A 21,066-nucleotide genomic window follows, 5' to 3' on the forward strand; every position below is an offset into this window, starting at 1 on the left:
TCTCTTGAAGTCTCTTCAGCAGGCAGGGTGCATGGCTCAGGCCAGCAATCTGCAGCTTCCTCTCCCTGTCACCCCCAGGCACAAGCTGGCTGACCAGCGGACCAGGAAATCTCTGGGCCGCGGGGAGTTCCGCCTGCTGCACTATGCTGGGGAGGTGACCTACAACGTGACCGGTGAGGATCCTGGGGCTGGGTCCCCACAGTGGGTGGGGAGAGGGGCTCTCCCTCCCCTCACCTCTGCTCTCTCCTTCCAGGGTTTCTGGATAAAAACAATGACCTTCTCTTCCGGAACCTGAAGGAGGTGAGCAGGACCCGGGGGAGGGCTCGTGGTCTGGGCTCTGTATGACCTCTGCCCTAGGAATCTGACAGGCCTTACCCTGTGCTCCCACCATGACGCCCTGCTCTGCCCTCACAGACCATGTGCAGCTCGGAAAATCCCATCATGAGCCAGTGCTTCGACCGGAGCGAGCTCAGTGACAAGAAGCGGCCAGAGACGGTGTGAAGGCTGTGGGACCCGAGGGGGTGTGTGTGTGCACGGGAGCGGGACCAGTGCCTGCGTTAGCTGCGAGTTAACAGTGTGTGTGTGCGTTCGTGTGTTCACTGGTGCCTGACTCTGCATCGGTGTGTGTCTGGGAGGCTGCCCGTGGGTGCATCTGTGCTTACTTCCATGTGTACCTGTGTGTACACTGTCTCTAAGTGTGGATGCATGTGTGTACACCTGTGTCTGTGCGGGCGCTTGCGTGCATTCACCCCCACAGCAGACATTTGTAGTGGACATTGCTGGGCACTTCGGATACAAAAATGAATAGGTGCTCTCCTAGAAATGTGCACAGGGTGCTATGGAAACTTAGGGAGCAGCAAATTGCCTGAGGGAGTAGAAGAGGGGAGGCGGTCAGGGAGGGCTTCCTGGAGGAGGAAGCATCTGAGATAACATGGGAATGAGTAGGTGCTTATCAGATAGACAGAGGGCCCCACACAGGTACACAGTCCAAAAAAAACCAGGAGGTGGACAGGAAAGTGACACTTTCGAGGAGAGAGACGGGGAAAGGCAGATATGGCCAGTGGTGCCAGATGCAGGGAGAGCTCCAGTGAGCTGTGGTCAGAGGTGTGGCTGCTGAGCTTGGCAGGAGGAGTGCCAGGGCAGTCCCAGGAAGAGCAAGGTCATGGAGAGGTAGAAGCCACAGTGCTGCAGGCCAAGACATGCAGGCAGGGAGGCCATGGAGGCAGCATGTTGTCCAGAGTCTGACTCCCTGCGACCCTGCCCTCTGCTCCCCACCCCCGCCCCTTCCCTGAGCATTCTCATCCATGGCCTCATATCCCCCTCCTTGACCCTCGTGAGGACACACCCACTCGATCCAGGCCTCTCCAGCCAAGCCATAGATTCCACTGATCTCCAAGTGGCCTGCAGGCACTCCAGCCCCCAGTAGTCTATAAAGGGCCCTTGACTATCCAGTGTCCCAGGCCTGCTCCTTCTGTTTCCCTAACTCAGGGCAGGGACCACCCTCCACCCAGTCCTGAAGGACAGAAACCTGGGCATCATCCCTGATTCTTCAGCCTCCCCCATTGCCCTCATCCTAACAACCGTTGGATCTTGACGGTTTCTGCTGCCTGAATACCCTTGCCTCTGGGCCTCTCTGTAACCCTTACTCCAGTTCGGTTCTCTGAGCCAGCCACAGCCTCCTCTGTGGTCTCCTGGCTTCCCATCTGTCCTTACCAACCATCCTCCACCTGTCTGCTGTAGAGCTATTCCAAAAGGCAGATCTTTTCCTGTCATTCCCTCCCTCCAAATTCCTCTTTGGCTCCCTATTTCCCTCAGGATAGAATTTAATCTCCCTAATGTGGCTCTCGAGTCCTACCATGATACTGCCTCTCTAACACGATCTTTTTTACTCCCTCTCTGGATCCTTAACACTGCTTGTAGTTCCCTGTGTATACCAAGCCTTTGCTCACTCGGTTGCTCTGCCTGAATGCCATCCCCTCCTGCCTGCCTTCTGGCTGTCTCCTACTTATCCTTTAATTCTCAGCTGAAGGGTTATTTTCAGAAGACCCTTCCTGATGCCCCCTACGCCACAGACTGAAATAGTTGCCCCTTCTTGATGCTTCCAGAACCCCCAGGCGTACGCCCCTGGCATTAATGGGACCGCAATGGATTGCAAATCTTTGCCGAGGCATCCGCTTCTCCCACAGGCCTGAAGTCCTTGAAGGTCCTGCATTGCAGTGTACAGGGATAACGGTTGAACGCATAGGAATAGGATACATTGTTTAGGAATGCGGCCCTGAAATTCTAATATGAGAAAGAGTGGCTGCCAAAGGAAGACATAGGATTGAGGTTGCCAGGAGACATGAGCAGGATTTTTAAGACGGGAATGAGGTTCTTCAACTGAGGTCTCTAGCTCGGCCAGAGGGATGCAGGTGATGTAGTCTGGCCCCTTCCTCTGTTGTGAGGGGGGGTGATGGGAGAAGGGGATCTGGAGATTTTGTTGACCTTCATGGGTTTATAGCCTCTGTCTCTAAACAAAGTATGGAAATAGTAGAGCTTTCATTTTGCTTTCGTTTTTGTTTTGTTTTGTTTTCTCCCCACTAAATAGAAATGAGCGTTCTTAGCCTGTTTCTGGCAATCTGTTAATTTATTAGGATAGTTGTCTTTCATTTGCTTTCCAATAGGCACAGTAAATTTAGTTGAAGAGCACATCTATATGCTACAACTTGATTACATCTTTTTTTCTGGCTTTTTTGCATTTTTTCTTTTACCAAGTTTCAGTTCCTGCATGTAGAATTAAATAAGAAACAAAACGTGTAAAGTTGTAACATTTCATATGGAAATGCTGCCCAGTCTTCAGCGAGCTTCAGAATTCTGACCTTTGCCGATGCTGGAATAAAGTGTTGTAATTAAAAAAAAAAAAAAAAAAAAAGTAAGGGCCCACGCAGGGCAGGGGTAGTTGTGGGAACTGGTTCTGTTTTGCCCCAGGGAGGGGTCTCTGGGGGGGTTCAGAGCTCTGCCACAGGGAGCGGCATCTGCAGGGGTTAGCGGCCTCAGCCCAGCTCCAGCCAACCTTCCGTTCATCTTTGCTGCCCAGGTGGCCACCCAGTTCAAGATGAGCCTCCTGCAGCTGGTGGAGATCCTGAAGTCTAAGGAGCCTGCCTACGTCCGCTGCATCAAGCCCAATGACGCCAAGCAGCCCAGTAAGCCCTCTGCCCCCTGGACCGGTGCAGGCTGTGCCTCCCCTGCAGAGGCAACGGCCATCTGGCGGCAAAAGCCCTCTGACCACCCGGTTATCCCTCCCCCAGGCCGCTTTGACGAGGTGCTGATCCGGCACCAGGTGAAATACCTGGGGCTGATGGAGAACCTGCGCGTGCGCAGAGCCGGCTTTGCCTATCGCCGCAAATACGAGGCTTTCCTGCAGAGGTGGGGGCGGGGCCTGGCTTAGCGCCAGGGGAAAGGGGTGGGAGGGTCTTCGGAGCCTCCTAGATCCCGGGAGGGAGGACAGCGATTCTCAGCCCCATTCAGGGATAGGGCTCTGAGCTGCTGTGGGATCCACGCCAGGGGCCCCTCCGTGCTGCAGGCCTAATGTCAAGCTTGGCAGGGCAAAGACCAGCCCTCCCCACCCCCCCAGGCCCTGCCTTCACAGAGCAGCTGCTCAGGGGTCCATGAAGTGTGCCATCCACATGCCTATCTATCACCAGCGGAGACAGTAAAAGCCTCTGAAAAGGACAGAGTTTCCAATCAGCTCAGAAAGGATAGAGCAGCTTCGGGGTTATCCTGAGTTAGGGGCCTGGGGAGTCAATCAGGTGTGAATTCTATCTCTACCACTTTCTAGCCCCATGACCTTCAGCAGATGAGAAACGTCAGTTTCCTCATCTTTAAAGTGGGGATAGTAACAGAGCGACCTGTCAGGCTTTCTGTGAGCTGTGAGTCAGTGGGAGCACCGAGCAGATGCCCGGGAAAGCTGGTTTGGGCCCCCAGAGAAGGATGCTGGCAGGGGTGGGGGCTGAGTGCATTTCTGCCCCTCCTGTCCGCAGGTACAAGTCACTGTGCCCAGAGACATGGCCCGTATGGGCAGGACGGCCCCAGGATGGCGTGGCTGTGCTGGTCAGGCACCTCGGCTACAAGCCGGAAGAGTACAAGATGGGCAGGTGAGTGGCTCCCACGCCTGGTGTTTAGGGGGCACGGGGGTGGCAACCAGGGGCTGATCCGTGCTGCCTTCACAGGACCAAGATCTTCATCCGCTTCCCCAAGACCCTGTTTGCCACAGAGGATGCCTTGGAGGTCCGGCGGCAGAGCCTGGGTGAGAGAGGGGCCCCACCCTTCCTATCCCAGTGGAGTCCATTCTGGGGAGCAGGAAAGAAATCACTGCATTTGGGCTCCTTCTCCAGGAAGTCCGCCACACCCACATTCAGCTGCCCTCCTCGTCACCAGCCCCAGCACCCCCTCTCCTGCCCTTGGCTACACACTCAGCATGTTCTCATGTTGCTTTGCTCGCTCCCTTGCTCTTTCATTTACTCTCCCTTCACTTAATGCTCATTCAGCCACTCCCCTCACTCATGCCACTCAGTGAGCTCTGACAGTGCCCGGCCCCCAGCCGGATCCCTTGCGCTCTGGCCAAGTGACTTTCTTTCCCAACTACAGCCACGAAGATCCAGGCCACCTGGAGGGGCTTTCACTGGCGGCAGAAATTCCTCCGGGTGAAGCGATCAGGTTTGGGGGCCCGGGGGTCTTCAGGAGGGCAGGGGCTAGGGTAAGGGTGGGGAGGAGATAGAGGTCAGCCGTCTGGTCTCCGCAGCCATCTGCATCCAGTCGTGGTGGCGAGGAACCCTGGGCCGGAGGAAGGCAGCCAAGAGGAAGTGGGCAGCACAGACCATCCGGCGGTGAGCACTGGACGCCATGGGGGGCAGGGTGCAGAGTGTGTGTGTGCGGGGGTCCGTTACCAGGCTTCTCACCTCCACCCACAGGCTCATCCGCGGCTTCATTCTGCGCCACGCACCCCGTTGCCCCGAGAATGCCTTCTTCCTGGATCACGTGCGCACCTCTTTTTTGCTCAACCTGCGGCGGCAGCTGCCCCGGAATATCCTGGACACTTCCTGGCCCACACCGCCACCTGCTCTGCGTGAGGTCTGTGGGCCCTCCTGCTGACTTGGGAACCACCAGCAACGCTCAGAGGAGGGACCTAATGACCATGTGACCAGAGGAGCCATCAGGGAAGGGAAGGGAACTGGAGCTGGGCTGCAGAGAACGAGTTCCTTTTTTTTTTTTTTTATAAATTTATTCATTTTATTTATTTATTTTTGGCTGCGTTGGGTCTTCGTTGCTGTGCACGGGCTTCCTCTGGTTGCAGTGAGTGGGGGCTAGTCTTCGTTGTGCTGCGGTGGCTTCTCTTGCTGCAGAGCATGGGCTCTAGGCGTGTGGGCTTCAGTAGTTGTGGCTCGCGGGCTCTAGAGCGCAGGCTCAGTAGTTGTGGCGCGTGGGCTTAGTTGCTCCACGGCATGTGGGATCTTCGCGGACCAGGGTTCGAACCCGCGTCCCCTGCATTGGCAGACGTATTCTTAACCACTGCGCCACCTGGGAAGTCCCAAGAATGAGTTCTTTGCAGAGAAACAACTCAGGAATGGAAGAGTGGTCCAGGTTGAGGGGTTGTCACTTAGGCCAAGGCCTGATGGTAGGCACATGCCTGTTGTCTTCAGAGGGAAGGGAGCCAGGCTGCCTGGGTGCCCTGACCTCGCTCGCGCCCACAGGCCTCAGAGCTGCTGCGGGAGCTGTGCCGGAAGAACATGGTATGGAAGTACTGCCGCAGCATCAGCCCTGAGTGGAAGCAGCAGGTATGGGGCTGGGAGGCAGACATTGGGGGACTAGCCGGGGGGCCACTCGAAGAGTGCTGGCCTGGAGGACCTTCACCCCAATTTACCACGTGCCCTCAAATGGATCCCAGCCCGTTTGGCCTCATGTATGAAGCCGAGGCTGGAGTAGATTTTGCACGGCAAATAGGGTTTATCTTCTAGACCAGCTCCACTGGCCTAGTAGAGGCTGCCCAGAGCCCTGTGTTGAAACGGCTGCAGCTTGAGTCTGATAGAATAGTTCCAGAGAGAGACATTGGTGGCTGACGTGCCTTGTATTTGCCAACTCGGTATAGAATGATGCTAAAGGACCCACGCGGCAGAGTTAACCTGCAGTAGTGGGTTTTTAAAAATTTTTTTATTTTTTTGGCCGCGCCATGTGGCCCGCAGGATCTTAGTTCCCCAACCAGGGATTGAACCTGTGCCCCCTGCAGTGGAAGCACAGAGTCTTAACCACTGCACTGCCAGGGAAATCCCAACCTGGAGTAGTTTTTTGAGTATTAGCAACCAGCCAGATCCCAGGCCGGAGCGTTATCTCAGGGGCTCCAAGGCCTGCTATGATGGGGAATTATCCCCAAAGTGGGGCCCGAACCCTGACAGTACCGTCTGTCATGGCCCTTCTGAGGAGCCCTGTGCCTTGGTCAGTGGGGATGGGGGTAAGGGAGAGAAGGGGCTAAAGGGGAGTGTTGGTGGCAGGGCTTAGCCTCTGGTGCTGGGGCCAGAGAGAGGGTGAGGGAGGCTGTCTCAGCTCCTGAGGCTGGGCCTGCCCCTGCTGTGATGGTCGCCGTCCCTCTGACAGCCCCCCTCCCTGCCCTTGTCTCCTCAGCTGCAGCAGAAAGCCGTGGCTAGTGAGATCTTCAAGGGCAAGAAGGACAATTACCCCCAGAGCGTCCCCAGGCTCTTCATCAGCACACGGCTTGGTGAGCCCCTGACTTTCCAGTGCGTAAGCCCTCCATCACCATCCCAGTCCCCTCTCTTCTCCTCTCACCTCCCCCTCCCCCATCCGGGTTGCAGGTGCAGATGAGATCAACCCCAAAGTGCTGCAGACCCTGGGCTCTGAGCCCATCCAGGTGAGACCCTGCCTGCCGGCCACCCTCGATCCCAAACAGTTCTGCTGCCCGAGGACTGGGTGGGGGAGTCAGGGCCTGGGCAGAGGGTGAGGAGGCCCCTCAGCCACCCTCTGTCCCCAGTACGCCGTGCCCGTCGTGAAATATGACCGCAAGGGCTACAAGCCCCGCTCCCGGCAGCTGCTGCTGACGCCCAGCGCCGTGGTCATCGTGGAGGATGCCAAAGTCAAGCAGAGGATTGAGTACGCCAAGCTGACAGGTGAGCCGGCGTCCAGGGCTGGGTGGGGAGGGCCCCTGCTCTGACCCTTGATCCCTGACCTCTGCCCTCCCCCCTCAGGAATCTCCGTCAGCAGCCTGAGCGACAGCCTCTTTGTGCTCCACGTGCAGCGTGAGGACAATAAGCAGAAGGTGCCCCTCGAGGGACTGGGAGGCAGGGAGGGGGTGGCTTCTCTAGCTCTGGGCAGGGCCTGACCCCTGACCCCTGACCCCATCTGGGCCCCCAGGGGGACGTGGTGCTGCAGAGTGACCATGTGATTGAGACACTGACCAAGACGGCCCTCAGCGCCGACCGTGTGAACAGCATCAACATCAACCAGGGCAGGTGAGGTGGGGAGGGGCGGGGAGGGGGCTGTGCGTGCGTGGGGCGGGGGGGGCGGGGCACGCCTCACGCACCACCTTCCCTCCAGCATCACCTTCGCAGGGGGTCCCGGCAGGGATGGCATCATCGACTTCACGACCGGCTCGGAGCTGCTCATCACCAAAGCCAAGAACGGGCACCTGGCTGTGGTGAGTGGGGCCTGGCAGCAACGCTGCCTCCCGCTGAGGGCCCTGAGGCCAGGGCAGGGCCTCTGGTGGCCAAGCCTTCCAACCTCAGCAGTGCTGGGCAGAGCCTGGGCACCTCGCCGTGGGTCCTTTGAGCTCCCACAGGGCAGAGGGTCATAAAGATGGCAGCACGGGGGGCGTGGACGAAGGGGGTGAGGGTGTGCTGGGGGGTGGGGAGGCCCGCTCTGGCCAGGGCAGCGGTTCCCTTGGGAATAGGGTTGGAGTCTCCAGCGCCGAGGCCTCTAGACCACTCCCCCAGCTTGCCCCTGCACGCTGTGACGTATCTAAGCTGTGAAGACAAGTGCTCGAAGCACCTCTGCTTCCTACTCATCACCTGGGCTTCTCCCCCGTCCCACAGGTGGCCCCACGGCTGAACTCTCGGTGATAAAGGCGCCCACTGGACCCCCCTCCTGCCTCCCAGTGCTTTGCTCATCCCCTTCTCCCCTTCCCAGTTACCAAAGACTCGAGCTTCCAGACAGGGACCCAGGGACACCTTGAAGGCCACCAACAAACTCCTGCCTGCTGCTCGCCCCTCTCTTGAGGGAGCAGCAGGGACCAGGGAGCTGCCCCAGGAGTGGGCCAGGCCGGGCCACAGCAATAGGAAAGCCGGGGCCAGAGGCAGCCACGCCAGCCCCACTGCCAATGCCAAATATTTGAGAGAAGGGAACTTTTGCTGAGGTTTTCTCTGAGATTTTTTTGATGCTTTATAGGAAACTATTTTTTAAAAAAGCCATCTTCCCACCCCCAAGACACACTGGATGTGTTTTCCCTGACTCCAGCAGGGCAGGGAGTGGAGCTGAGAGGGTGGGCGGTCTGGGCCTTGGTGCCCTCTTCCCTGCCCAGGCCACCCTCTCCTCCTCATTTCCTTGGCACCTTGTCTGTCTGCCTGCCCACCGGTAGCCCACTCCAACATCCCCCTGGGGGCTGAGACCACCCTTGCCTGCCCCCTCCTTCCTGCCTTAAAAATGCCCTTCTAATATCATCCCAGCCTGAGGGCATCCTGGAATAGGGACAGGACCCCTAGGGCATAGAATTTGGATGACTCTAGGGCATAGAGTTTGGACGACTCTGAGAGATCACCTAGTCTAGTCTCCTGGTGTGACCAGCAAGAGACAGAGGCCCAGAGAGGGGAAGGGACTTGCCCAAGGTCATCCAGCAGGTTGGGGCAAAACCAGACTGCAGCCCTGTCCTCAGCACACCTCACTGCCTCTCCCAGGGACGGGGTCCCCATGAAACAGGCTCATGCCTTAAGGGTGCATGTGGCTTCCTGACCAGCAATCTCCCTTGGGGGCCACCAGGTGGGAGGAGCACTCCTGCCTGAGTCCATGCCTTAGGATGACAAACACCCTGCCCATACACTTTGGCCCCAATTCAAGGACATAGGGCCTTTACTGGCCCCTGACCCCCCTCCCTATCCTGGGAGCCTGGGGAAGGGGCCAGCCTTGGGAGGAGCTGCAGGGGCATCACCTCTTTCTGCTGATTCTCCCCCTCCCCCACCACCTCCCCAGAGGGGCTGGGAGACTGCCCAGCTGCCTCTGCCCTCCTGTGGGGGGGGTCTCAGCCCACTGCTGACACTTCTGCAATCCAGAGAAACACTAAATAAAGCAATACGTGTTTGCCAACTTTGGTCTCCTTGTGAATGTTAGAAAAGGGAGGACTTCCCTGGTGGCGCAGTGGTTAAGAATCCGCCTGCCAGTGCAGGGGACACGGGTTCGATCCCTGGTCTGGGAAGATCCCACATGCCGCAGAGCAACTAAGCCCATGAGCCACAACTACTGAGCCCACGTGCCTAGAGCCCGTGCTCCGCAACAAGAGAAGCCACTGCAATGAGAAGCCTGCTCACCGCGGCGAAGAGCGGCCCCCGCTCGCCGCAACTAGAGAAAGCCCGCGCGCAGCAACAAAGACCCAACGCGGCCAAAAATTTAAAAATTAATTTAAAATAAACAAAAGGGAGAAGACCCCTAAAAGGCAACCAGGGGTCTTGTATTTTAATTTTTGCTTTAGGCCCAGAAGGAAGGAGGCTGGGCTCCCTCCCTGGGGGAAAGAGTAGGAGTGACCAGTAGCTGCAACGTGGCCTCCCTCTTTCGTTGACTGTCCATGGAAAGGCCACTCAGCCTGGCCCAGTGCTGTGGCGGAGGGCGGATCGTCACACGGTCCCTGCCGTGTGGTCCTCAGCCTGGCAGGCAGGCCTAGTGAATGGAAACAGCCCAGTGTGGGAAGTACAGGCGTCGAGCGCACAGTGATGAGAGATTGACTCAGGTGGGGATGAGGGTTGCTGACACTTCAGAGAAGATAACATTTGAAGTGGGTCTCAAAGGGTAATCTCCAAACTCCACTGCAAGTGACAAACCCGATTCAAACTGGCTTAAACAGAAAAGGACAGTTATTAGCATTAGCAGCTTAACAGTTCCAGGGTAGGGCTTCTTCCAGGCACTCACTATCAGGAATGTGTCTGGAACCATCTCTTGGCTCAGCCTTCCTGGGTGGTGGCTTCATTCTCAGGCAGGTTCTCCCCTCATGTAGTGGCAGCAGCAGCCACGGGCAGCTCCAGGCTTGCATTCTGTAATTCAGCATCGGAAGCAGAAAAAGAAAGTGCCCCTTTCCCAGTGATTCTAAAGTCTCAGCTGATTCTCAGTGGAGCAGCTTGAATGACGTGCTCTTCCCTGACCCGGTCCGTGTAGTGAGGGAGAAGAGCTCATTCTGATATGTGCCTGCCGGGCCTGGGTCATGTGCCTGCTTCCCCAAGGCAGAAGCATGAACCACACCTGATCGCAAGGACCAAGACTGGGAACAGATGATTCCCCCCCAAATCAGAGTGCTTCCTGCAGAAGAAAGGGAGTAAGTGTTGCAATCTGCAACCGCAGAGCTCCTCGGCAGGCTAAGAGTTTTCCCAAAAGAGAGGGGCCTTGTAGGTAGAAGGAATGGCAGGTGCAAGGCTTAAAGGCAAGGAAAGGTTTAGTTTGGAGTCAGGCTACCTGCCGAGGGGTTTAGATTCATCACCCAGGACAGAAGTTCCCAAAGAACAGATACCACGTAATGTATGACTTATCTTGGGTTTGGCACAATCCTGTGAACACATCTAGATTTGGACACCTCCCTGCAAATTAAGTTACAGAAAAATGAAAGCACCACAATAATTTGTTCACTCTCTTCAGTAGTAACTGCGGTTCCAAGAAGCTGACACCAAGAAGCCGACAGATAAGATAAGCATTGTGATAGGTGCAATTACCAGCTTTACAACTGTAACAACACACCTTCCTCTAGCAAGTTGGAGCACATGTGAGAGTGACGCCCCAGACACAGCCCAGATGCAGCCGAGGACATGTCCTTTTGAGAGGTAACCAAGAATGCTTTGCACCCCTTGCTCACCTCCTATGGGAAGTGCAGTGCCCTCCAGGAGATACCTGACAATTACAGGAAGCTAACTTTGAACAAGTGCCTCCACTGGACTCTCCTTTCATTCATTTCATCATTCGACCAATATTCACCTAATGCCTATATGCCAGGCTCTCTGCCAGGCACTTGAGATATAGCAGGAGCAAAAAGACCAAAAGCCTTGCTCTTACGGAGCTTGCATTCTAGAGGGGAAGAAAGGACAACGCATAAAACAGATCTGTAAAATTAGAAGGGGATAAGTGCAAGGAAAATCAAGCAGAGAAGGGGGAGTGGGAGAGTTGGGTATGCAGTTTGCAGTGTCAAATGGGCGGGTGAGGGAAGGTCTCCCTGAAGAGGCAACATTGGAGCAGAGACCGGAAGGAGGTCTCTGAGGGGGTGACTGTGGAGATCCAGGCAGAGGAAGAGGTTAGTGGGACCAGAGAGGAGTGGGCAGGAGGAGAAGAGGAGAAGATAGGCATACTTGCATCTCCGCCTTCAGATGTTCTCGATTTTTCTCAGCTCCACGAGGACAGAGTACAAGGAAGTTGGCACCTTCTCCTTTTTTTTTTTTTTTTTGGCCGCACCGTGTGGCGTGCAAGATCTTAGTTCCCCTGCAGTGGAAGTACAGAGCTCTAACCGCTGGACCACCAGGGAATTCCCAGGCACCTTCTCCTTGTTTCCTCCCTGCAAAAGGCATCTGTGTGAGCAGCTCTCCTAAAGGACGGGGCAATCAGGGGGATTTACATCGTAGCAAAGCAGACAAATGATTCTCAAAAGCCCTGCAGCATGTCACCCCTGGGAACATCTCACTGACCTTTCTAGGAAGGTCCCACCTCCTGCCTTGGTTCCCAGCATGCTCTCCTCCCTTCCACCTGCCTTGCAATGCCCTCACTTTTCTCCCCAGAGCTTTCCCCTAGTGTCTGCCTCCAGACTCTACCTTTGTACATCTTTAGACAGGTCCTTGTCTCTGCAGAACTATGAGCTACCCACTGGGGGTGGGGCATCTCTCTTCTTCATTATCCAGAAACTCCAGCAGAGACTTGGAAATTTTTCTGTCTCCTTTCTCTCTCCTTGTCTCCATCCATGGATGAAAACTGGGCAGAAGTGTACTTTCCCACCAATACCAATGGTGCCTATACACCCACTCAACTTTTGTCTCTCCCTTTCTCTCTCACACACACTTTGCAAGATGTGTCAGTGTTCTCTCTAAATAGCAATTTTTGAAATCTTCATACAAATAATCTTTTTTTTTTAAAGGAAAAGCGAGTGTCAGTAGCCCAACTCCAGAGGGTTTCATTTACACAGTACCCTGGAGTTGTGCAGCGCACGACTTGCGCAGATGTACGAGGCAGTTTTCATCGTTTTAGGAGACACAGGCAGGAAAATAGGTCCTTGAACCTCTGCTCCTGGTCCTTTGCTAAAATAAGGAATGTGGGACTTCCCTGGTGGTGCAGTGGTTAAGAATCCGCCTGCCAGTGCAGGGGACACGGGTTCGAGCCCTGGTCCGGGAAGATCCCACATGCCGCAGAGCAACTAAGCCCGTGCACCGTGCACCACAACTACTGAGCCTGCGCTCTAGAGCCCGCGTACCACAGTTACTGAAGCCCACGTGCCTAGAGCCCGTGCTCCACACCAATGAAGCCAGCGCACCGCAACGAAGAGTAGCCCCCACTCACCGCAATTAGAGAAAGCCCGCCTGAGCGCAGCAGCAGACCCAGCTCAGCCTAAACAAATAAATGAATAAATTTATTTTTTAAATAAATAAAATAAGGAATGCCTTTCTTCTTCTTCTTCTTCTTCTTTTTTTTTTTTTGGCCACACCGCTTGTGGATCTTAGTTCCCCAACCAGGGATCGAACTGCCCTCGGTAGTGAAAGCACGGAGTCCTAACCGCTGGACCCACAGGGAATTCCCAGGAATGCCTTTCTTTGGTTAGAGGGGAGGGAGTAGAGGACTTTGATGTGTTTTTCTCTTGAACAGGGTAGCCTTCCCTTTCTTTTCTCCTTTCATCTCTGCTTCTCCTTCAGGCAATTCCAGGAGCATCTTCCTAAACAAGAAGGTCACATTCTTTACATTCTTTGTAGGGCAGATCTCAGGCTTATCAGGGGCCAAAAGTCACCATTATAGCTGTAAATCCTTATGTATGAAGGGGAGAGGAGGAGGAGGAGGAGGAGGAGAGAAGGGAGGAAGGGGCAGGGGGGCTTGCCTTCTTCTTGTCCCAAGGCCATTCCTGTTCCCACCTTGTTGGCCTCTGAATTTACAGGTCCTCTGTGCTCCAAGGAAGAACACACTTGAATAGCTGCTTGGTGCTGGGTATCCCTTCCTTACCAATCTCCTTACTTACTTTCCAGCTTAGTTATATTTGTTCTCTCCTCCCTCTCTTCTGTCTTCTCTTTCTTTGTTTGTTTCTTTTCTTCCTTTCTTTCTTTCTCCCTCACCCCCTCTTTCTTTTCTTTTCTTTTAAGGTATTTTCTTCTGTGATGTCCATGTGCCCTAGAGAGGGGGCTTAGAGGCACGGCTTCACATCCCCATAGACAGTCCCTGGTAAGGTCCTGCCTTAAAATCCAGTCATCCTGGGGAAATGAAGAGCAGGCATGTCTCTTTCCCAAAGGACCAGAATTCACCCTGGGCTGGCTTCTTCTGCTGGCTTGTGGTGACATGCTGTGACTAAGTCAGGGTCATGATGAATCACCCACAGCAGGGAAGTTGTCCTTGCTCCCCAACCCTTTCCAGAGTAGGCCCAGGTGTGTGTGAAGTGGGTCTGGATTAGGTGTGTTATTCGTATAAGACCATAAAACCCAGGGCTGACTGATTAAAAAAAAAAAATCTTTTTCTGCCATCCTTTCCCCACCCCCATCTCTTGCCATTCCTATCCCAGAAGCCTGAGGATAGAGCAGAGTGACCATAGTTCTCTCCTCCTCCCAGGATTTAAATCCCGGCTCCCAACTCAGTGGCTATGTGTATCTGGACAAGTCACCTAACTCTCTGGCTTCATCTGTAAAATGGGACCAATCCATAAGGTTGTTGAGAGGATTAAAAGAAATGATTTATTTAAGGGCAGTTAGCTCTATGCCTGGCAAGTAGTATTCCCTGAATAAATGTTAGCTGTTTTTTTTTTTAATTTATTTATTTGCTTTTTTTTTTTTTTTTTTTTTTTTTTGGGTCTTTTGGGTCTTCTTTTTTTGGCTGCATTGGGTCTTCGTTGCTGTGTGCGGACTTTCTCTAGTTGTGGCAAGCGGGGGCTACTCCTTGCTGCGGTGTACGGGCTTCTCATTGTGGTGGCTTCTCTTGTTGCGGAGCACGGGCTCTAGGCGCACGGGCTTCAGTAGTTGTGGCACTCAGGCTCAGTAGTTCTGGCTCGCAGGCTCTAGAGCGCAGGTCAGTAGTTGTGGCGCACGAGCTTAGTTGCTCCATGGCATGTGGGATCTTCCTGTACCAGGGCTCGAACCCGTGTCCCCCGCACTGGCAGGCGGATTCTTAACCACTGCATCACCAGGGAATCTCTGTTAGCTGTTATTATGAAATGATTATGGAGTGTGTCCTACACTAGATGCCTGGCCTTTGAGGAGATCTAGCATGGAATGCAGACCTGTAAATGAAGGATTACAGTATAACAGGTAAGAACTCTAAGAGAGATAATATGGACATTGTGCTGTAGATGCAGAGAGGGAGTGATGTGATGGTCAGGAAAGGGGAGGCATTTGAGTTTGAGATCCCAAAAGGAGTGAAGGGTATTCCAGAAAGAAGAAACACAGGATTCATGTAGGAGCGGTGAAGATGAGACTGTGGCCTGGTTTCATACTGTGAGATAAACTGGGAGCTCTAACACCTGGAGACTGTTAAAAGTTTTCCACAGGGTAGCAGCAGACTCAGAGCTATAATTTAGAAAGTGCAAACTGGCAGATGTGTGCTATGCGATTAGAGGCAGCAAGAGTATAGAACACCAGTGAGCAGGCTGTCACAGGAATACAGTTATAGATATGGGATGCAGAGATAGAAATGATCTTGACGGCAGGGAGAGCAGAGGATACCCATGACCACAATTAGAGTTTAGAGAATCTGGGCAGATGACTGTGAGCCTCAACGGAGAGGAGAACTCCATACTTCCACCTGGCTTGGCACACTCTGTTCTTTCTCTTGAATGCTCTTCCCCGATTGCCATTCAATATTCAGCTCAAGCCACCTCCTCTTGGAAGCCCTCTTGGATTCCTCTACAGAGTGGATTAGGGGGCCCTGCTCTGTGTTCCTAGAGCCCCTTGTCCCTTCCCCATCGTATCACTTGTCATTCCTTTGTCATTGACTGTTTCCTGGCTCCTCCTACTGGTCTGAGAATTCGGTGAGGAAAGGGCCCAGCCTTGATGACCTTTGCACCAGCAGGACAAATGTGGTCAACTGTTTGCTGAATGAATCAATGAAAACAAGAACTTTAGCAGGCCTGGGGAGAAGCTGGAGGAACCATCAGAAAACGACTGTCTCAGGGAACTCAGGCCCTGGGGCTACAACACGTTTTCTACTCTAATTTTGTCTCCTAGTTGCTGCCTAGAAGCCTGGGCCTTCCAGGAACTTGAAACCCGGAGGAGCGAAGAGCAGCGTGGCCAACAGTGGACTGGTAGCTGAGGCCCCGCCCCTCGGCCCTAGACTCCGCCTCTCCACCCTCTGCAGTCCCGGTCCCCGCCACGCGGCGACGCCCAAGAGGCCGCATGCGCAGTGCGCGCAAGAGCGGTGCCTTGCCCTTCTCCCAATGGCGGGCCGCGGTCCCCTTCCCGGCATCCTCCCAGGGGCAGGGAGCGCGTCATTTCCGGTGGGGAAGGCCCGCGGCCTCCGCCGCCATTTCGGGCGCTGCTGTGAAGCTGAGACCCGAGCCGGTCCGCTGGGCGGCGGGCGCCGGGGCTGGAGGGGCGCGCGCGGCGGCGGCGGCGGCCCAGCGTGTAGGCGCGGAGGCGGCCATGGCGGGCAACTTCGACTCGGAGGAGCGGAGTAGCTGGTACTGGGGGCGGCTGAGTCGGCAGGAGGCGGTGGCGCTGTTGCAGGGCCAGCGGCACGGGGTGTTCCTGGTGCGGGACTCGAGCACCAGCCCCGGGGACTATGTGCTCAGCGTCTCCGAGAACTCGCGCGTCTCCCACTACATCATCAACAGCAGCGGCCCGCGCCCGCCGGTGCCACCGTCGCCCGCCCAGCCTCCGCCCGGTGAGGGACGGACGGGACGGGAGGCCCCGGGCGGGGGTGAGGGCCGCGTAACTCCCCAGCCTGGCCGGCTGCTCCTCGAGAGCTGACCCCCACTAGGGACGTAGGCAGAGGGCCGGAGTGACCGTGGCCGGGGGACAGCCAGCTGCCGGGGCTCGCTCCCACGGACGAGCGGGAGTGTGTGGGGGAGGAGGAGCCGCTGACCCAGGCCTCTGGGTGTGACTTGGGAGGACAGCCCAGGGGAAGGGGAACTGCTTCGGCCCCAGGGTGGGGCTAGCGCCCGAGCAGGGCCGAGCAACGTGGGGACAAAAGAGCTGAGGGGGATGTTGGCACTGCGGGGGCATCACTTGGCAGCGGTGCCCGGAATGAATCCGATAATCCTACAAGTGGCTTTTTAGGCTTGAAACATTTCCTGCGGTGTTGGAGAGCCGGGTTTGGCCATACTCCCCTGGTGGCCTTTGGTAGGAAGTCACCACATACTGGCCGGGAGGGATGGAGACACCCTCAGGAAACCGGTCAGCTTTTTCCTTTCTTGGGCATTTTTCCAAAATACTTTTACCGTCCTCTTCCCCCGCGGAGGACGAAGGTGGTGAGCTAAGTGCCTTGGTTATAAAAGAAAGCCCTCTGTGACCAGCCCAGAATAAGCTGATGACCGGCTGACTGTGTCCAAGAGATCTTAGCGTCCAGAGACTGTCCTCCACAATGAGGGGTTCTAGTTTTCAAAGCGATTAGTGGAGGAAAGATTTTTTTTCAGGAAATAATTCAGAAATAAGACAGTGGAGACAATCCTTTCCCTGAAAGTGAATGGAACTTCATTTTTTTCTTGGACCTCAGCATTGTCAGTCTTGTACTCCAGGGCCTCTCCTTGTTCAGTAACTTTGAGGGCTGTGGCCTGAGTCTTCTTAGATGTTGGGGACGGACCCTGCTGAGCTGATTCTCTGAGAATTTAAATTATCTGCTCCGGATCTTCCTTGCTAAAGATTGAGGTGTGACTCTCTTACCCATGCCATTGGAGTTGTTTGGGGAGTATTAAGGAGATTTAGGCACTTAGTACTTGAGATTTGTGAGGTACAGAGTAATTCTGAGGTTGCTATTTGTGTAACAGCACCAAGAGTCTTAGCACCTTCTCACTGTTCCGAAGTTGAAGCAATTTCGTCCTGACCAGCTGAGACGAGATCCAGGCCAATCTCCTGTGAATTAGGAGGCTCCTGAACCAGGCTTTGCAGACTTGCCCTTTTAGGAGAGTCCTCATTTAGATTTATTCACTCTGGCCAGAAAGGGGGAGATGGGGTAGTCTCTTTGTTGTTAACACATACCAATTTTAAAAAGAGAGTGGGGATATTTTTTTTAACTTTTTTTCTTTTTTCTTTTTAATAAATTTATTTATTTATTTGTTTGTTTGTTTTTGGCTGTGTTGGGTCTTCGTTGCTGTGTGCGGGCTTTCTCTAGTCGCAGTGAGCAGGGGCTACTCTTCGTTGCGGTGCACGGGCTTCTCATTGTGGTGGCTTCTCTTGTTCTGGAGCACCAGCTGTAGGCGTGCGGGCTTCAGTAGTTGTGGCACGTGGGCTCACTACTTGTGTCTCATGGGTTCTAGAGCGCAGGCTCAGTAGTTGTGGCGCATGGGCTTAGCTGCTCTGCAGCATGTGGGATCTTCCCAGGCCAGGGCTCATACCCATGTCCCCTGCATTGGCAGGCGGGTACTTAACCACTGTGCCACCAGGGAAGTCCCAAGCACGGAGATATTTAAGCCCACAAGTTATCTGAGGTCTTTCTCAGTCCGGTTGGTTTAATAGCATTATAACATGAGACGGGAATATTTTTGTATTTACCCTAAATCAAATATGTTCTACTTTTTACCACCTTCATGGTGTCTAGGGTTTTGCATTACTGTGCAGTGACATGATGGCAAACGGTCCCTGAAACTCAATTCTCAACATTTTGTGTATGTGTTTTGTTGGTTGCAGAATGTGGAAATAGCAGCAGGCAGTTTTATTTGAGCTTTCCCCACATCTTGGTGTTACGACTTTAATCTCAGCTCTTACCTTAATATTGAGCTCCACCTTTTCATAACAGATATGCGGTCAGATCCTTGGCCCAAGAGAGAAGGTGAGGATTGCTAAAGTTTGTGCATGGGGTGTGGAAAGTTCATGGGCATTGTGGTCATTTTTCTTTCTGCCATGTACCCTATTTTCCACATAGGGCAATTGATTCAGTTGCTGTCTTTATAAAAACTACTTAATCTGTGTTCTCCCCCTCCCCCATCCAGCTCTTTTTCTTTTGAAACCACACAGAAGAATTTCTTGAATTTTATAAAGGCATATACAATATTAATAGCTAACATTTATTGACTGGTTGTTCTGTGCCAGGCACTTTGCTGAATACTTTATGTGCCTTGTCTCATTTACTGTCTATAACAATCTAGTGAGGAAAGTACTATGATCTCCACTTATTAAAATATTTCCATTTTATAGATGAGGAAACTGAGAGTCAGAGATAAAGTAAATTGCCCAAAGTCACACAGCTAGTAAATGACTGCGCCAGAATTTGAACCTAGGAATTGTGACCCGAGAGCTGACACTATTACACTGTACTCCTTTCTGTCAAAGCCAGTTTTCTTTTGAGATCCCACAGTGCACTTTGAGGACTCAACACTTTTGTCTCTGCCCTGGGTCCCAGGTTCTGTTTAAAGACCAAAAGGAAAGAATGACAAGAAGAAACGGGCTTTAGTGTTCAGAGAATACACATCTGCTATCTGAAGTTGGTGACAAAAAGGCTTTTAATAACCTTATTTGGCAGATTGAATATGGGAAATGAGCTTTTTGTTTAGGATTATATAGTGTATTTTGTAGAGATAATGTAGAGGATGAATTTGTATGGAATGGCTTAGGTATAGATTTTAGAGGCATAGGGACAAAATAGACCAGGTATTCTCAACCTTTTCCAGTGAACCTGTTTGGTGTTTTTTTGTTTTGTTTTTTTAAATATTTAATTTATTTATTTCTTTGGCTGCGCTGGGTCTTAGTTGCGGCATGCAGGATCTTTAGTTGTGGCATGTGGGATCTAACCTGACCAGGGATCGAACCCGGACCTCCTGCATTGGGAGCGTGGAGTCTTAACCACTGGACCACCAGGGAAGTCCACATCAGTGAACCTGTTTTTAACTTAAGCGTTTAGCTCCCACAGGCTACCAGTGCTGCCATTGCCTGGAAGTGACCTGACTGTGCCATAGGACAGGGCTTGGTCAACTCTACTGGTCGTACTCTGTCAGCTGTACCTCTTGGGAAGACTTTGATGGATCCACTAGTTTTTTCCTCTTGCAACATGAGGTTTTACTAGACCTTGTCCAGTAGACAATCAATAAAACTGAGTAAATATGAGTTGGGAAAGTAGTTATAAGCTTTTGCTCTGAAGCCTGGGTTTGAACCTTCCTTACCTGCTGCTTACTACTCATATAACTTTGGGCAGGTTCTTTAACTTCTCTCTGCCTCAGTTTCCTTATCTGTGAAAGAGGGGAAATAGTAATACTGATCTCATAGGGTTGTTTCGAGGATTCAATGAGTTTTAGTGTATTAGGAATGGAACTGGCATATAGTAAGTACTCCGTAAGCATTAGGTATATTAATCTATGTGGTTGAGAGGGAAGAGTTGAAGCAAGGTGGGAAACTGTTCTCAGCTTTGAGAGGCTTACAGCATGTCTGAAGGAGTGAGTGCTGGGTGGAGGGGGGTGGGGTGCATCAAGAAGCGTGAAAGAACCTTGGATCCGGTACATGGAAATAGGATGGCGCCTGCCGTCACCTGCTCAACCCAGAGCCTCCCACCTGTTGCTCTAGTGGGTGAGTGGAGCATAAAAACTTGCCTTGTTTTGGGGGTGGGGGTAGAAGCTAGGGTGATAACTGTTTGTACTGCCTCTTCAAGGTGTTGCTGGGCCAAGCCACTTCTGGAGATCCTAGGGGACTGCCCGTTATTTACTGCTGCCTTTTTGTACCTTCATCTGTTTCATTTGTTTACCTCATCCTTGTAGTTCTCAAATCTGGTCCTCATGATTTGCTCTTTAATATCAGAGTATCCCTCCATTCATTGGTTCTGGAGAAGTTCTTCAGTGAGTTACTTAAAGGTTTTAGACCAAAAAAAAAAAATTCCTTGGTAAAAGGAGGTGGGTTTATTTATTGCAGAACTTCTCCAAGCCTTCACTATGCTCATGTCAAATTATGACTCTGAGAGAGGCAGGTATTGGATACTGGGTCTTTCAAACCAATTTGACCACGGAACTTTTTGAGAAGCATCTTGAGATTCTGTGGAAGCTTCTCTGGGAAACAGTGCAGCAAACTCTGGATTTGGGGATGAATTGAAAATTTCTAAAGGAATTCCGAGGTTTGGGGGTGTGTGTTAAACTGATTTGCTTTTTATTGGGCACCTATAATATACCAGCTACTTTCAGGAACTTTATTAGTTAGGAATTAGGCCCCGTGAGAAGTTAAATAACAGCTAATATAGCTAGGAAATAGCAGAGATAGAATTCATCAAACCTAGTCAGTCTGAATCTGCAAAGTATACCATGCTGACATCCACCATTTTTAGGAAGTTCTATTTGCTTAGGAAACTGTACATCTTGATACGTCTTAAGTATACTTTCTTTTTTTTTAAACATCTTTATTGGCGTATAATTGCTTTACATTGTTGTGTTAGTTGCTGCTGTATAACAAAGTGAATCAGCTATGTGTATACATATATCCCCATATCCCCTCCCACCCTCCCTATCCCACCCCCCCATCCCACCCCTCTAGGTGGTCA

General features: G+C 52.8%; 1 protein-coding gene across 1 annotated transcript; it reads left to right on the forward strand.

The window, feature by feature from the left end:
- The first annotated feature begins 9 nt into the window (after positions 1-9).
- MYO1C (myosin IC) lies at positions 10-9,339 on the forward strand. Its single transcript, XM_028499064.2, has 18 exons — positions 10-173; positions 254-300; positions 415-495; positions 3,077-3,182; positions 3,288-3,405; positions 4,020-4,133; positions 4,209-4,285; positions 4,627-4,695; positions 4,781-4,865; positions 4,950-5,109; positions 5,730-5,813; positions 6,655-6,748; positions 6,843-6,898; positions 7,019-7,154; positions 7,233-7,303; positions 7,399-7,496; positions 7,582-7,681; positions 8,076-9,339. Exons 1-18 carry the CDS (start codon positions 32-34, stop codon positions 8,100-8,102), a joined length of 1,665 nt encoding a protein of 554 aa, XP_028354865.1. The 5' UTR covers positions 10-31; the 3' UTR covers positions 8,103-9,339.
- The last annotated feature ends 11,727 nt before the right edge of the window (positions 9,340-21,066 follow it).

Source organism: Physeter macrocephalus, chromosome 14 (genome assembly GCF_002837175.3).
Source record: "Physeter macrocephalus isolate SW-GA chromosome 14, ASM283717v5, whole genome shotgun sequence".
NCBI classification, from domain to species: domain Eukaryota; kingdom Metazoa; phylum Chordata; class Mammalia; order Artiodactyla; family Physeteridae; genus Physeter; species Physeter macrocephalus.